Here is a 14,874-nt window from a genome sequence, read left to right as displayed (position 1 = left end):
ACGAGAATGTCCCCTGGATGTTGGCTACCAACATATGTGGTTGCAGTTGTGATGCCATCACATCAATATGGACCAGAATCTTTGACACGATGTTGAATCTTTGCCATCTAGGCATAGATTGATTAAGGAGTTGGACATAAGTCTAGTACTTGCATACCCAGGGAGTGCATACATCAAACGGTATACCTGGGAAAAAAAAATTTAACGCTGTGTTGAAAATGATAGATATACCAACACAAGCGGGCATATGGCAATGCGTACACAGTGACCACCCAGCAGGCTGTCCCTAAGCAGCCACAGCTCTGCACGTTTTCTGCTCGGGATTCTGCAGTCTATCAGCCAGCTGGAGTGAGACGACCTCCATGCCAGCTGTAATTTACCACCGGGAGACGGGAGGGGGTGAGTGTATACATATGTGAGTGTGAATGTTTGCTTGCGAGGGATTGATGGAACTTGCAAGGACGAGATTAACCAAGTCAGCAATGAGTGGCTGAGATAGCAGGATGCAAAAGAGGAAAGGCAAGCGGGTGTGGTGTCAGCGGTGATGTGGCAGAGAGATGCCCTACAGGTGGAGGAAGAGGTATTTGTTTGTGTTTTCTTTTTTTTTTTTATTTAAGCTACCCTCTGTTTCATACAGAGCCACAAGCTAATCGCCCCCAATTCCATCACACACAAACTCGTGCACATCCTAGCCCTGTTAGGGAACCCAAATCTCCAGCTGCTAATCTGATAATCCTGTGCAGATGGATGTCCTGCAGCAGGAATGGAATTCTGTGTGACGGAGATGGAGTATCTTCTGCAGGAAGAGGGAGACTGATACTGTAACACGGGGAGATGTTCCTAACCCAGCTTGCTAGACTAGTGTTTCTGTCAGTTGATTGCATTGTCAGAACATCCTCTGAAATAATCTATACAGGGAATCGCAATTGCGAAGTTTTGACAGTGTAAACGCTTGATGTCAATAATGAACTCTGAAAAAAAACAAAAACAAATTAAAGATAAGCACTGCAAAGTTAATGAAAGTAGCCTTGAAGGTTTATCTGATGTTTTTGTACGTTATTCACTATTTACTCAATGTGTTTGCCTCTAATTGGCCAGAAAGGTTAGGATAAATCTGCAAGTTGAAAATAATGTGAAAGACAAAAGGAAATGGTCTAATTTGCAGGTGTGTGATGAAACATCAACCCCAATAACTTATTTAATGTTGTGTCATTTCATCATAATTTTCAAATGTCTTTTAAATGCAGAAAGATATATTGATTTGTATCTCACTGTTCCATAAATATTCATAAATGGCACTTTGAGAAATATCAGTGCATTTTGATATCACAATTCTAGTATCTTTATTTTGTTCCCAAAGGAAAACCCAGTAAAGTTAATTAAACATCCCAATGAAGTAATGATCTTTGAAAAATTTCTATCAGGATTAAAAAGGATGGTTGGCTCAATACTGCTTAGACATATTTGTATTAACCCAGACTGAGTCAACAGCACATAAACCAACGAAATTATTCTTTAATCTTAGAAGTTTTCAAAAATATCAACATTTTTCTTAATCTTCCATAAGTAGTGCTGATTTCAATTTGCTGTGTTTTTATTGCATGATCACTACTGGTTCTCTTTTGACAATCTTTCCAAACATATTAGATTGTAATGGGGATAGTTTAGCTATGTTTGAAGTGTTTGATGGAGAGGCCAAAAGTAGTTTGAATCGTAGCAGTACATGCCTCGTTGGACACCTGCATGGATAAAGCAGTTTTTAATGCCCTACTGTGCCACTGGTTAGTCAGAATGCTGACCAGACGCACAGAAATTTCTGCTTTCATAAACGAGTCTAATGCAAGAAATGTTGTTCATCAAAATTCTATTTTTAAAACCTTTACAAAGGTGCCAAGTTTGCACTAGGTGCTCGAGCAAAATCTTGAAGGGGAGAGAAGTTGCAAGCATTTGCCTTTCCTGCAGGTAGACCATAACCAGGTTATGAGCTGAGCTATAAAATACAAAAAACAGTCATAAAACATTATAATAGGCCAATTAGTAAAGGAGCATTTAAACCTAAACTGTTCATCTGCTAATGAAACTGGCGAATTCTCCGATTAAGGCCTAAGCCAATGCGGACTACGATCTTAAAAGTCCACATGTCCAATGTACCTTTGGGGATTGTGATAACGGTTGCAATGACTTATGAAAATATATTTTCCGACACATCATGTTTTAAAGTGCTGTGTTTTAGAAAACTTGATTTTAAGAGTGGCATAACACAAAGTTAGCTAAATTCATTCACCACCACCCAGATCGACTGTTAATGTTAATGAAAGCTCCGCTTTGTGTCTCCGTGATATATAGAACAGCTCCGGCGCCTCTGCTCTGGAGCCGGGGTGTGCGTGCAGAGATGCTGCCACTTGAATCTGTCTTGTCACTGGCACGACTACAAAGGGTTTTATGGCTCTAAGCTCAGGAAGATCAGAGGCTAACGCGCACAAAATTTCCTTTTTAAGACTCAATCAATTATTAAGGGCTGCTTTCCTATATTCTACTTTCCTGTGTATAAAGAATTTTTTTTCGTGTTTTTGTTTGAAGAAAAAACTAAGGGTAAAATTTTTTTTTCTCTTTTTTTATAACTGTTGTAGTTTGTGTAATGTGAGCCCTAAGGAGTTTTCTTTTTGTGTGTGTTTTTTTTTTTTTAAGTTTACCCCTTTCAGGAGTGATGCTCACTCCTTTATCATGCTAAGGTCAACTTTACTGGTGCTGTACCATTATCAAAAATCAGAGTTGATTAGTTTGATTTAGCATGGTACATGAGTACAGTAGTAATTTCTCAACAGCAGAGAGTCCAGACACTTTGTATGAAGCAAAGCCTAGAACAAGGGGCTGGTTTTTATCAGGCTAACTTTAATATATTTAACCAATAAATCTCAGCAGCAAACCATTTTGGAAACAAGAAGACACATTTAAATAGTTGTGTTCAGTAAATCAGTTTTTAGCTGTCAAACCTTAAGTTTAAGGAAACTTTAAACCAGTTTTTTTGTTGTTGTTACATAAAAACCATTTTTATTTTCTTCTGGAAAATTGTTTGGAAATCACCACTTTAAGACTGTCAGAGTGACATGCTTAATGTCAAACTAAACCAGTTTTTTAAGTTTTATCTGACATGTCCTTGAGAATAACCAATGTTTTTAAAGTTTTGTAGTATTTCTAAAGTGTTGTTGAGGAAAAAGGTAAACTGGAAAATGTAGCCCTGACTTAGATCCAGGGGGACGGTGAGTTTAAGCACCGCTTTAACCTGGAAGACATCCCAGAAAATAAAAGTAAGCAAATTTAACACAATCACAAAAGACTCAACCTGTGTGCTATCCAGTCTTTTCATTTTCAGTGAGAATCCAAAAATGATAAAGCAGCTGGTTGGTTGTTGTTTTTTCTTTAGATATGGAGAAAAGCCTTGTTTTATTCTTTAAACTTTAGGCTCAAAGCCAAAATTTGTAGTTGACAAGCATTGAACCAGATTTGGTTTAAAAAAAAAAAAAAGAAAATTAGCTGATCAGGTTTATGTGAAAGTGTTAATAATGTCGAGACACCGTGCTTTTACTCCAACTACACACTGATTTGATGATGGACTAATTTTGGACAGTGTTATCAAACAGTTCCACCATTAAGATGTTTCCCCAAACATTTCCAAACATAGAATATTTTATGCAGTACATTATGCTAGAAATAAACTAAACTAATTGCCTATATTGACATATATGTACAATTATACAACCAAATAATGAGATATTCAAATGTCGCTAGAGTAAGCTATTATTGTATAATGGCAGACTAAACATCTGCCATTATACACCTCTGTACTGGTCACATTGTTAAAATTCTGCAAAATAGTGAATACTAATGTATGCTATTATCGGATAATATTCTTTGCACATATGGTACGGTGTGACATTCCTACAGCAGCATTTTTGAATATTATTTGTAAATTCACAGTTCGGTACCACGGACAGCAGCATCCCCAAAAGTTACTCTCAAAAGAAACTGCTGGAAGACTGCTGTTATTCAGTATGCAGACTCTGATCTCAGTTATGGTCTGATTAGGCACAATTAGTCACCGCTTCTGAAAATGTTGGAATAAGTTTATTTCACACAATCATTGTGCATGTCTCTGCTGTTTTCACCGTGGGATTGAACCATGGCAGTGCAGGATCCTGACGGGGGTTGTGATGCGTTTCAGTGAGTGTTCGGTTGGATCGATGTCCAACTTTTCACAACTTGATGGATCATTACTGTAATGGATCACTAGAAAGCCGAGGTGATGCTTCTAAGACAATAACTTCAGGGTCATGTTAGCCCTATCAATCAAATAGTACATTTAAATTCTACCCTTTGGCCTGTTTTTCTTTTTTTTTCATTTTCTGTTTTTTGATCTTAGCCTAAAACCAAATGTATGAAAAATGAGGTTTGCTTCAAGACTCCAAAACAAATGAAATCCCCAGTCACGTTCTCTTTCCCCCCCATCATCCTCCTCCTTTTTTTCCTTCTAATTTTTCATTGTAGATTGAATATCACAAATGATTACACACCACTTCCTCTGTGTTCACATCTATTTTGGCAAAATTTGTGCTTTTCCTCTTAAATACAAACTTTATATCAATTCGGCTTTTTGTATATTACGCTTCATTTTCCATTTGCGGATATTAACTTATTTATTTTAAATATTGGAGAGCTTATTATTCCCATTTTGGTGCATGTGCGCTTTTAAGCTAGATCACTGAATGCATGTGACTACACAGCAAAGGATAAAGCTCCATGTGCAGTAGTGTAGTAGGGTGCTTCTGTGTGTTTCCTCCTGCTGGTTTTCAGCCTATTTATTTAATTAGCTTATGAGACTTAAGAGGTGATTAGAGTGTGAAAGTGGCCTTTAGTAATTTAGTAAGAGATCTCCTGAACTGGGTTGCCATTCCTTTCTCTCCTATCCCCCTTTTCCTCATTATCTTGTGGTTTTACAGCTCAAAGACTATTGACACTATCACAGATGAGCTTTGTGTGGTTTCCTGAATGGTCCTAGAGGATATTTCTGCTCCAGTCACAGCTGTAACATAATGGTAGCTCATTGTCTTTCTTTGACTGTCTAAACTGGCTGCATCTGTGAATGTATTTATAAGGTGTTCTCTCTCTCATGGGTAATTTTAGTGAAACTGCAATATTTCTGTTTAGAAGTAAAGTCATCAGGTTATTTGCCCTGATTTTTGATCTGAATTTGTAAAGTTCTCATCTGCTACCTTTTAGAACAAAAGGTGTTATATAAAAAAATGTTTACAGTAAAATCATTGAAGTGGCCCTGAAATTAAGCATTTATCTCTCAAACACTGAAAATATTACAGTAAAATCCTAAAAGTTATGGGGCAGAGGTATCCTTAATACAATCCAACTAAAAAAAGTAAGTGAATATCACCTTTACGAGATGGATCATTGTTCTTTTTTATTGCACACCTGATGACAGGAAATATTATTTTTATTCCAGAATGGATATTATTCAAAATCTAGTTCTTGATTCCCGTTCCTATCTGTGTCCAATCTGACTGAACTTGAACTTTTTTCCCAATCAAGAACTGGCAAAAAATTCAACATCAAAATATTTAAAAAAGTGTAGGAGTTGTAATTGCACTGAAAGCTTGTTTCGCAAACTGTTGACGTAGCTGGGATAAATGCATGTTTGTACAATCTGTACATGTTACAAATTTTCATTTTCGAAAAAATTGATCCTTTTCCTTCACCTTCGAAATTATTGGAAGTAAATAATTGGTCATATGTAACAATTACAATACATAATTGGTATTTAAACCAGCTATAAACATGTAATTGGTATAAATATCAGTTTTATATACGCTATATAATTGGTATTTATGTTAATTATAAACCAATATCATTTTAAACCGATATTGGTCATATATACAATCCCAATGAAACCCATTTAAGTGATCAAATGTGAAGACGTTATTAGGAATATTACTACAGAAAGGTCTCAAGTGAGTTTCCATTACCATGACGTACTATTATAGCTTAAAATAATTTTTAAAAATGTGTCTTGAAAGTGACAAGGAATTGTCTAGATTAATTTGACTGTTAGCCATGACTAAACAAATCAATAATCCACTAACAAGAACAAAACAAATGTTTTATAAAACACCAAACCATTCCTCTTTCTCACTGGAAATAAGCTGAAAAGAAAACAATCTTTTTTTTTTTTTAGTCTTTACATGTGTAACTTTAAGGCCAGCAGAAGCAGCTTTTTTCTGGCGTTTTGAGTTGAAATCGGTGATATTCCTACAACAAGCCATCTCTCTGATGGGTAACTAATTGGATTAGGTTTTTGATGCAGTGCTCACCGGAGGTGCGCACAAACACACACGTGCACACGCGAACGTACACAGCTCTGGCAATTAAAAAGGGGGGTACCGAAAGGAGCTCAGTGAGAGATAATTGTCTCATAAGTCAATAAGCACAGCTGTTGGCAAGGTCAGCTTTCAGTTATGGACACACATCGCTGCTCTCAGTTTTGTGCGTGTCCTCTCCAATCTGTCTTTCCTCTTTATCCTCTCCTTTCCAGTCGTCTCTCTGAGCTCGTCCTGTAAGTTGGCTGCTCCCCTGTCACTCCCCTCCATCCTCTCTTTCTGCGTGGCTGGGTTTCTAGATTGCTTGTGTCCCTTGGTGAATATTAATGGCGAAGTTTAGATATTACATGAAAATGAACTGTTTATTTACAATGACTCTCTCCTTCGGCTTCATGGGAGGTTGGCGGGGGAGACACATGGGAAGATGGCAGATTCCCAAATATGGGGGAAGAAATGGGTCAGTGCTGTGCTACACAGGATTCCTACCAGTCAGAAGCTGTGGCCAACCAAATTTGTCATGGAACTAAAGAGGAGCATTCTGTTCTTTCACCATAAAGGCTGAAACTGTTTGAGCAGAAGAGCTGAGTGGACAATAAACACCCCTCCTGACTGGTATATGCTCTTTGTAGCTGAATTTTTGGCTGCTTCTTCAAAGGCTATGAAACGCAGAGATAAAATGTCTGAAATTGGTTTCACTCAGGATGAGCATTGCGGGACAAATGACTAAAGTCAAATACAACAAAATAAGCATTAGAGGTGTAGAAAAAGCTCCAAGGTTGAATGAAGGTATAGATAAGAGGAGATTGAAAGACAAACGGGAGACAGAAAATGGGAAAAACATGACAAGAAAAATCGAAAGTCATTGAAATGGTACGGCATATGGCACTGAAGAAGAGAGGAAAAAAGAGAATAAAAGGTCAAATTAAAGGTAAAAGTTATGCAAACATGATGGCATTGAAAAAGTTGTGCCAACTTACTAAAGAGAGGAAGTAAACAAAAAAAGCAGATGCCTAAGACTAACGGATTCAATGCCGATATCAAGGTAAGCAAACAAATTAGCATTAGCTATGTAGCGACTGGCTGTTAAGAGCGGACTGCTTGTTTGTTCAGCGGATAAAACATGTTCAAAAAGTTTCTACATCCATAGTGTAATGTAGTGAATACTATATGGTGGTTAAAATATCCCAAGTGTGCTTTCACTGCTGGCATCTGCAGCGCTGCGCCGAAAGTGAGTTTGAGGAACTGATATTAAACTTGTCATCAAAAGGTGGCGATTTTATTTTTACATGCAATACTAACAACCCTAAAACTATCCCAGACATGGCATTCAGTAAAACCACAATCTATTTCTTTCTCCCTCCATTTACGAAATGGCAGGAAAAGGACAGCTAACCAGTGGCTGGGTGTCATAGAAGTACAATGTATAGAATATGCCTCAGACTATCCCATGATTCTCTGCTTCTCCTTTTTTGCCAGCATTTTCTAATCCTTCTCAATCTAGTATCATCTTAGCAGCCAGCTGTAGTTTAGACATGACTGCAAATTTCCAGGTTGGGTGGTGGGAGCATTCTCCAAATTATTTTATTTTTTAAGTCTTTCTAGTCACATCCAGATATTTTTAATGAGATTTAGATCAGAGGAACACATAGGATGCTCCAAAAGTTATTTTTCAGGAAGAAGTCCTTTTGTCAGGTGGATGTTAGCTGCAGCATTGATGAAGTCATGAAGGCATAGAGGAGGAATCTGTCCACAGGAATACCTGCTGCAGCGTCTTCATGTAGCCTACCACAGCTTGTCACTTCTGCTAAAACCTAAGTTACTTTGTCCTATTTAAGAAAAAAGGCCATCCAGATCATTATGCTATCATGTATAAAACATGATTTTTTTTTTTAAATATATAATTAAAACCAGCTATTTCCATACACTGCATTAAGAGGCATAACCTTTTATTGTCTCATGGTCAGAACTTAAATCAGACTAAACTTTTCCTGTTTTAAATCAGTGAGGATTAAATGTACGAAGGAAAAAAATGCAAGTGATATTTTAGATTTTACTTCTTTAAATTCAGTATTTTCCTTATTTACTAAGAACTGTCATTCAAACTGTAGATTTGGGTCAGTTCTTTGGGGAATCCTCTAACAAGCTTCTCACAATATTTTTCTGGAATTTTGGCTCATTATTTCTGATGTAACTGTTGCTGAACGTTTTTAACTCTGTTCACGAACGCAGTATGGGATGAGTTTAGAGCTTTGGCAGTGGTCATAACCAACATTGACTTTAACCTTAAGCTACCGTATTTTTGCTGTGTATTTAGGGTCATTGGGACATCTTATAAGAGATCTAAGGAATTTTTTGTGTACTTTGTAAAAATAAAAATTAACCTAAAACAGATTCTATTGGTCTACACTCACAAACCTGAGGCATATTTTAAACAGACACTAAAGCCTTGGAAAAGTAAACTCTGAACCTCCCTTAAGAAGGCTATGAAGTGTTTTTAAAAGACGCATCTTTTTGATGGAATCGAAGACTGCTGAAACATTGTCCATTTTCAGAATCGGACATGATGTCAATGGATGCTTTTGGCAAAGCAGTTTCATCTTGTGAGTTAACCATCTTTTTTATCAGAAGCTTACAAACTCTTCTGGATTCCCTAAATTGCTTGAAGTGATCTCTATATGTAAGCCTCTGAATTAGAAAAAAATGATAAAATAAGAACCCTAAAAAGAAATGTTATGGTGTCATTTAGCAAACAGAATTAATTTAAGTTTTCACATGAGACAAGACTGTGAAGTTGAAAAAGGAGCGAGACTTTTTAGCTACCGTGATCAAGTGAAATATGCAGGAGCTATTTAGTTCTGTAAACATGATGTCCCTGGAAAGAAAGAAAAAAATGTGAATGCTGTCGTACCGCGAGGCCCAGAATGCCCTTGAGACGGAAACGGTGTGGGATCCTGGAAAACGGTGGACAGCGTACAGCCGTCCCACCTCTCTTAAACCACATCGCTGACATTTTAAGCATCGTGCATTCTCTGGGACCCTGTAAAATGAAATACAGCGATCCATCAAGACCTCCCCTTGCATCTCCGCCTTCCTCAGTATCTAGTCTGCATTTCCTTTTTATAGATCGAAAGCATTTTCTTTTTTGCTGATGTCAGGAAGCGTGTTTCAAGCCTCAGCCAGTCATTGTGAGAAATGGGACACGGCGTGTTGTGCCACTTTGCTCTAACTTCTCCTCACAGTCCTTCTGCTGAGCTGCAGGAAATGATTGTGGCTCACCTTTTGACTGCATGTCCCCAAGCAGCCATTACAGCAGGCTACAAGATTTTTGTCAAGGCTGTATGTTAAAGAATCTTAATTACCATCTTAGTTTTAAAAGTAACATGGTGTTGGAAATGACTGTGGAGTGTTTTACATAAACATCGGGGGGGATCATCTTTTTATTTTATTCTTCCATCTTGTTTTGTAAAAGTTCTTAGATAATACACTGAATCTCACACCACCAGTCTGCGAATTGATGTGCAAGCGTGTGTGTCGATGGCTAATTGAGACGTGAGCGTAAAAGTGCTTCGAGTGGTCAGAGTAGAAACTCGTTCAATAAATGGAGTCCATTTACACAGAGGATTGTTCACATAAACAAAAGGAACAAGAGCCTGATCTTTGGCTGTTTCCCTCCTGTTATTTGAGAAGAAACTTAATACTTAGGTTACAAATGTTTTTTTTCATTTTTACTCGACCGTGGTACAATATTGAGAAAACATGGAATTCCAGAATTATGCAAAAATTGTATTTTTTTTCCCTCCTAATGGTTGATGGCTTCATCACTCCCCGTTGGCTTTAGTATTTTGGGAACATTTTTTGATTCTCCCAAATGCAGGTACATCACTTTGCTTTGTAGCTCACCAGAATATGCTCAACGTAGAACGACAGCCATTCAAAACATCTCCCAATATGAGTCACTGAATCTGAAATACTAAAAGTAATAAATGTCATAAATTACATCCTGTTATTTTCAGCTGAAATGGTTTTGACTTCTCAAAGAATGCTTTGATTGTAGTCTTAAATTGTGGAAATAATATATTTCTCGTTTGGATACATTTCCCCAGAGCTAGGTTCTTAAAGAGACGGAGGTAAATTACAGGGTGTCAGATGATGGAAATTAAAATGTAAGTTTTTGATGCATGCATAGGTGAATGTAACGGCTACTATTGAAATAACCTCCATTCAAGTAAAAATAAATAATGGACATTCTCATAAGCTGATTGGTTTGCACACAACAAATGTTTTTACAAATGTTTTATGACAGAACTGTGCAATTGTAATCCTCTGTGCAGCCTGTCGCAGCCAATACTAGGTTGTGATTTTTTTTTTTTTTTTAGATCTACTGTGCTGGTTCCAATTTCCTGATATAAGCTCAGTGTACTTGGAGTATTGACTGCATTTGAATATGCTTCTAACTGAAAAAATATTACACAAGTTCACATTGTATCTGGATATATTTACACTAAGACTTTTTATTTTTACTTTTAATGACATTTTCTTTTTCTGTAACAAGCTACTTAAAAATACAGTAGACTATCAGGGAAAGCCATTGATTGCCATCTTCGTTTTCCTTGTGTGGACTAAAACCACTGAAGTAGTCGTCAGTGTCTGAATTGAACAGCCTCACACACACACACGTTTGTTTTGCTATCTTTGTGGGGACTTTCCATTGACTTCCATTCATTTCTACTCATTTCTACAGCCTAAACCTTACCTTTACCCTTTTCCTAACCCTAACCATCACATACCTAACCCTAACCAAAACTCAATTCATACCTTAGCCCTAACTCTGACCCCTGACCCAAAAACAGGGTTTCCCCTTGTGGGGACCTGAGCCTGGTCCCCACAACGTAGCATATGTCAGGAAAATCGTCCCCACAAGGTATTACAAACAAACGCACACACACACACACACACACACACACACTTGGTGTCTTTCGTTGTCGCTTTCATTGCCACTTTCATCACGGGGGAAATTTGCTCTTGAGATTATGCTGTCCTCTTCATCACACAGCAGTCCAGCCTTCTGAGACCTGTTGGTGAAAACCCATATATTAGCCGCATTGCAGTGTTCATAGCGTGTGAACGAAGTAATGGATTGCAGTCTGGAAATTGGAATAAGCAAACCTTGTATATTTCTCCTTAATTGGACCACATTGCGAAGACACATGCATTTGTTGGGTTGAGCAGCAGAGGTCAGAATCAAAGTTTTCCCCATGGAAAATGTTCCAAATTCTCTTTTCCAAACAGCTTTTGGTATCACCAGATTGCTAAAGTGACTGGAAAAAATATATCTTAATACAAAGATGTGCTAAGGCAGGGGTGTCAAAGTCAAATGGACGGAGGGCCAAATAAAAAATTTAGCTACAAGCCGAGGGCCGGACTGATCGAATGTTCATTGAAATTTTTTTAAATGACGCATATAGTCTAGTGAACCTAATTGAACCTACTGAAAACCTAACAAATATATTCCAATATGATCAGATAAATAAAGCAATATTTTCTTATGGCTCTGTCAGTAATCTTTAATTTTCAACAGACACAACTGAAATATTTTTAAAATATAATTGGATTGAAATACAATAAAATAAAGTGCAAAAATCTATTAATCCACATATGTCAGAGTCAAGGCATTTAGATGTGTCGCCGGCGAATTACGGTACTGCAAATTTAGATGTGTCGCTGGCGACACATCTAAATTTGCAGTACCGTAATTCCGCCACACGTAGCGCTAAGTGGAAAAATTCCAACGGTTTCTGAAAGGGGAGACGTTGCACTTTCCAGCAAGTATCGGGTTAATACGGTAACTTCGCAGCTGCAGCTGCAGAGAATGTAATTAATCCGGGGGGCACTCGTTTAATAGACGGTATATTTCGGCAATAACTTGGTGGATATTGAAAGTTCCGGTTGTTATGGATACATGGGTAAGTACATCATCTCACAGAACATTTAAAGAACTACTTACAGTTCAAATAAGGAAGATTTTTTTTTCAGACGTTGTGCCGGCTTGCTGCGGTCTGCGGGCCGGTTCTAATAATAAATCAAGATCATCCCAGGGGCCGCAAAAAAACTTCTCGCGGGCCGGATGTGGCCCGCGGGCCTTGACTCTGACATATGTGTGCTAAGGTGAGATTTTGCAACCAGCGGTGATCCCATTTCTTTACTCTTGCAGTGGGCTCAGACCAAAGTTTATTAGAAACTACCTTCACTACCATGGAGTGGCGAGGACACAGTGGCATCTTGCAGTCACAACCACTCGCCATGAAATGCTTGTGGGATATGCGTGGGTGTTGGAGATTGAACAACACAACTGACTTGTGACAATGCAATTTGAGGAATGTGATGCAATGCAATGAAACGGTGTGTGACCAAGCTGGTGACCAGCCTGAGAAAGAGGTGCAAGGCTGTTGTGGTTTTATTTGGTTTTTTCGTGCAAGTCATGGTCATCTTTGCTACTCTTTCCAAACATTCATTATTCTCATGAATGGGGATATATTTGGAAGGGAAATAAAAATTATTTACAAAGTATGTGTATATATATATATATATATATATATATATATATATATATATATATATATATATATATATACCAAATACAAGTACTTTTTGTAGCTGTGTTGAGGATTTGAGATGTGTTTGATCTACTTCTCTGTTGTAGATTCTGCGAAGCTTATTAGTCATCGTGGCATCATAAACTCTTTGAAATAAAAACTTAAAATAAGTTTTCATTTGGACTTTTACAGGAGAATGACCCAAAAATGAGGCTTAATGACCCATTAACTATACAGAAAACATGTTGGTTGGACAGAAGAAAATATTACACTAGAGAGGAAGCACAATTCTGCAAAAGAAGGGACAAATACCTCCTGTGTCCTTTAGAACTCTACAATGTTACAGGAAAAGACTGTTTAAACAAGCAAATATACAGTCTTGATATACATGATTTTAATATAGATCCCCCCCCCGCCCCTCTCACCAATTTATTTTACTCATATTAATTTTCTGAACGTCTTTTCCAAAGATACCAGCAGAGTAAAAGTGCAGTTCCTAAATATAGATTGCACTTAAGTAGCCATAAATCCCGACTTTTATTTTCCACAAACAAGCTGCTGCAGTAAACTAAGGTATACCTCAGAAGAATGGATCCAACAAAGACCTTCTAGCTAAATTTCATGAATGATGTTGTGTTTTTTTGGAAAAAAGTAAATGTCTTTGTTGTGGCTCAGCAGTGTTGGCCTGGAAGCAACCAGTTCATTATTCGGTTGGGGAAATTTCTTTCTAGGCCTCGAAGGAGTTGTTCAGTTTGTTGGAGGAACTGTGGATAATTTTGAGTAAAAAGACAAAAACTCAAACCTTGTAGGACCCTAGACATTTAGTCGGTGTAGATTTAGTTCAAATGTGAGCTGCTGCTTCCCAGTTTTGTGGCTGCACTGATTGTTTAGAAAGCCTTTCTGGACTTGGTCCAGCCAGTTCACTCATTTGAAATTGAACCTGCTATCCAGCTTTGGTGCAGTGAGGCTGGTGTACAGGGATAGCAAAAATGATGAGGGTTGTTTGGTCACCTCAACCTCCATTATAGCCAAGCAAGCAGGGCAACCTCTGCACTGTGATTAAACTTTGCTTTTTTCCTGTATGGGAAATGAACTGGAAGAGGTGTAAAAAGCAATATCCCAAAGTCTTAGTGGGTAACGCTTGGTCAAACCTCGCCTCTTTGTCCTTGGACCTTAATGTCATCACCTCAATTATACTGCACCACCCAGCTCTAATCTAAGGCTTTCTTTTGGTGCTCACAACATTACAGAATGCATTTCCATAATGCCGTGAAAGACTCTGCACCAAGAGACAGTCTCTTAAGAGTGCTAAGCTGGTTTGGCGTAAGAGCTTGTATTCTCCACAAAAGAACTCCGGCATAGTCCTAAGCCATGTCTAAAGCTCTGTTTGCTGAGGTCTTCTTCTGAGAGAAGCTGGTGTGTCTGAAATTGTTTTCTTTTTTTTTTCTTTTTCTTCAGAACAAGATTCGGATGTCTGTGAAACCTTTAGGACATGGTTTTTGCTTGGTACTCTGCGTTTTATACATAAAAGGCTGATGTCCTTGCTTCTGTCTTCTTTTTACCTCGCAGCTCAACCAAACCTACCGAAAATTCATGAAGGATGGTGGGCGTACAAGGAAGTGGTGCAAGGGAGCTTTGTTCCAGGTGAGCCTCAAACAGCATGCTGCACTTTGATGTGTGGAGCCTTTCCCACTGAACACCATTCCACCCCACCTGTCCCCCCACACACCCCTCTGTGTGCATACACTCCAAACACAGTGTGCTTGATCTTGAAGTTGCCACTTATTACATATTTAAGATAGCATCGAGCCACCTTGCCGTTGGCAAGAGTTATATTTTCTTATTCTGACAAGACCTCTTTGTCCTTCCCACACAGTTGACGCTTTTTCACATGATTG

General features: G+C 38.1%; 1 protein-coding gene across 2 annotated transcripts in view; it reads left to right on the top strand.

Moving 5' to 3' along the window:
- The window catches only part of ca10a (carbonic anhydrase 10 (inactive)a), a 264,823-nt gene that overhangs the window by 22,276 nt on the left and 227,673 nt on the right, over positions 1 to 14,874 (top strand). For both annotated transcript variants that reach the window (XM_088016503.1, XM_088016505.1), the window contains exon 2: positions 14,546 to 14,620. In XM_088016503.1, the coding sequence (XP_087872629.1) occupies positions 14,546 to 14,620 (75 nt within the window). The remainder of the gene's footprint in view (positions 1 to 14,545; positions 14,621 to 14,874) is intronic.

The sequence above is a fragment of the Poecilia mexicana genome, unplaced genomic scaffold (genome assembly GCF_051168715.1).
Source record: "Poecilia mexicana isolate PSO_F unplaced genomic scaffold, ASM5116871v1 scaffold_19, whole genome shotgun sequence".
NCBI lineage: Eukaryota > Metazoa > Chordata > Actinopteri > Cyprinodontiformes > Poeciliidae > Poecilia > Poecilia mexicana.
Note: the sequence above shows the minus strand (reverse complement) of the source record. Positions and strands in the feature narration are given on the sequence as shown.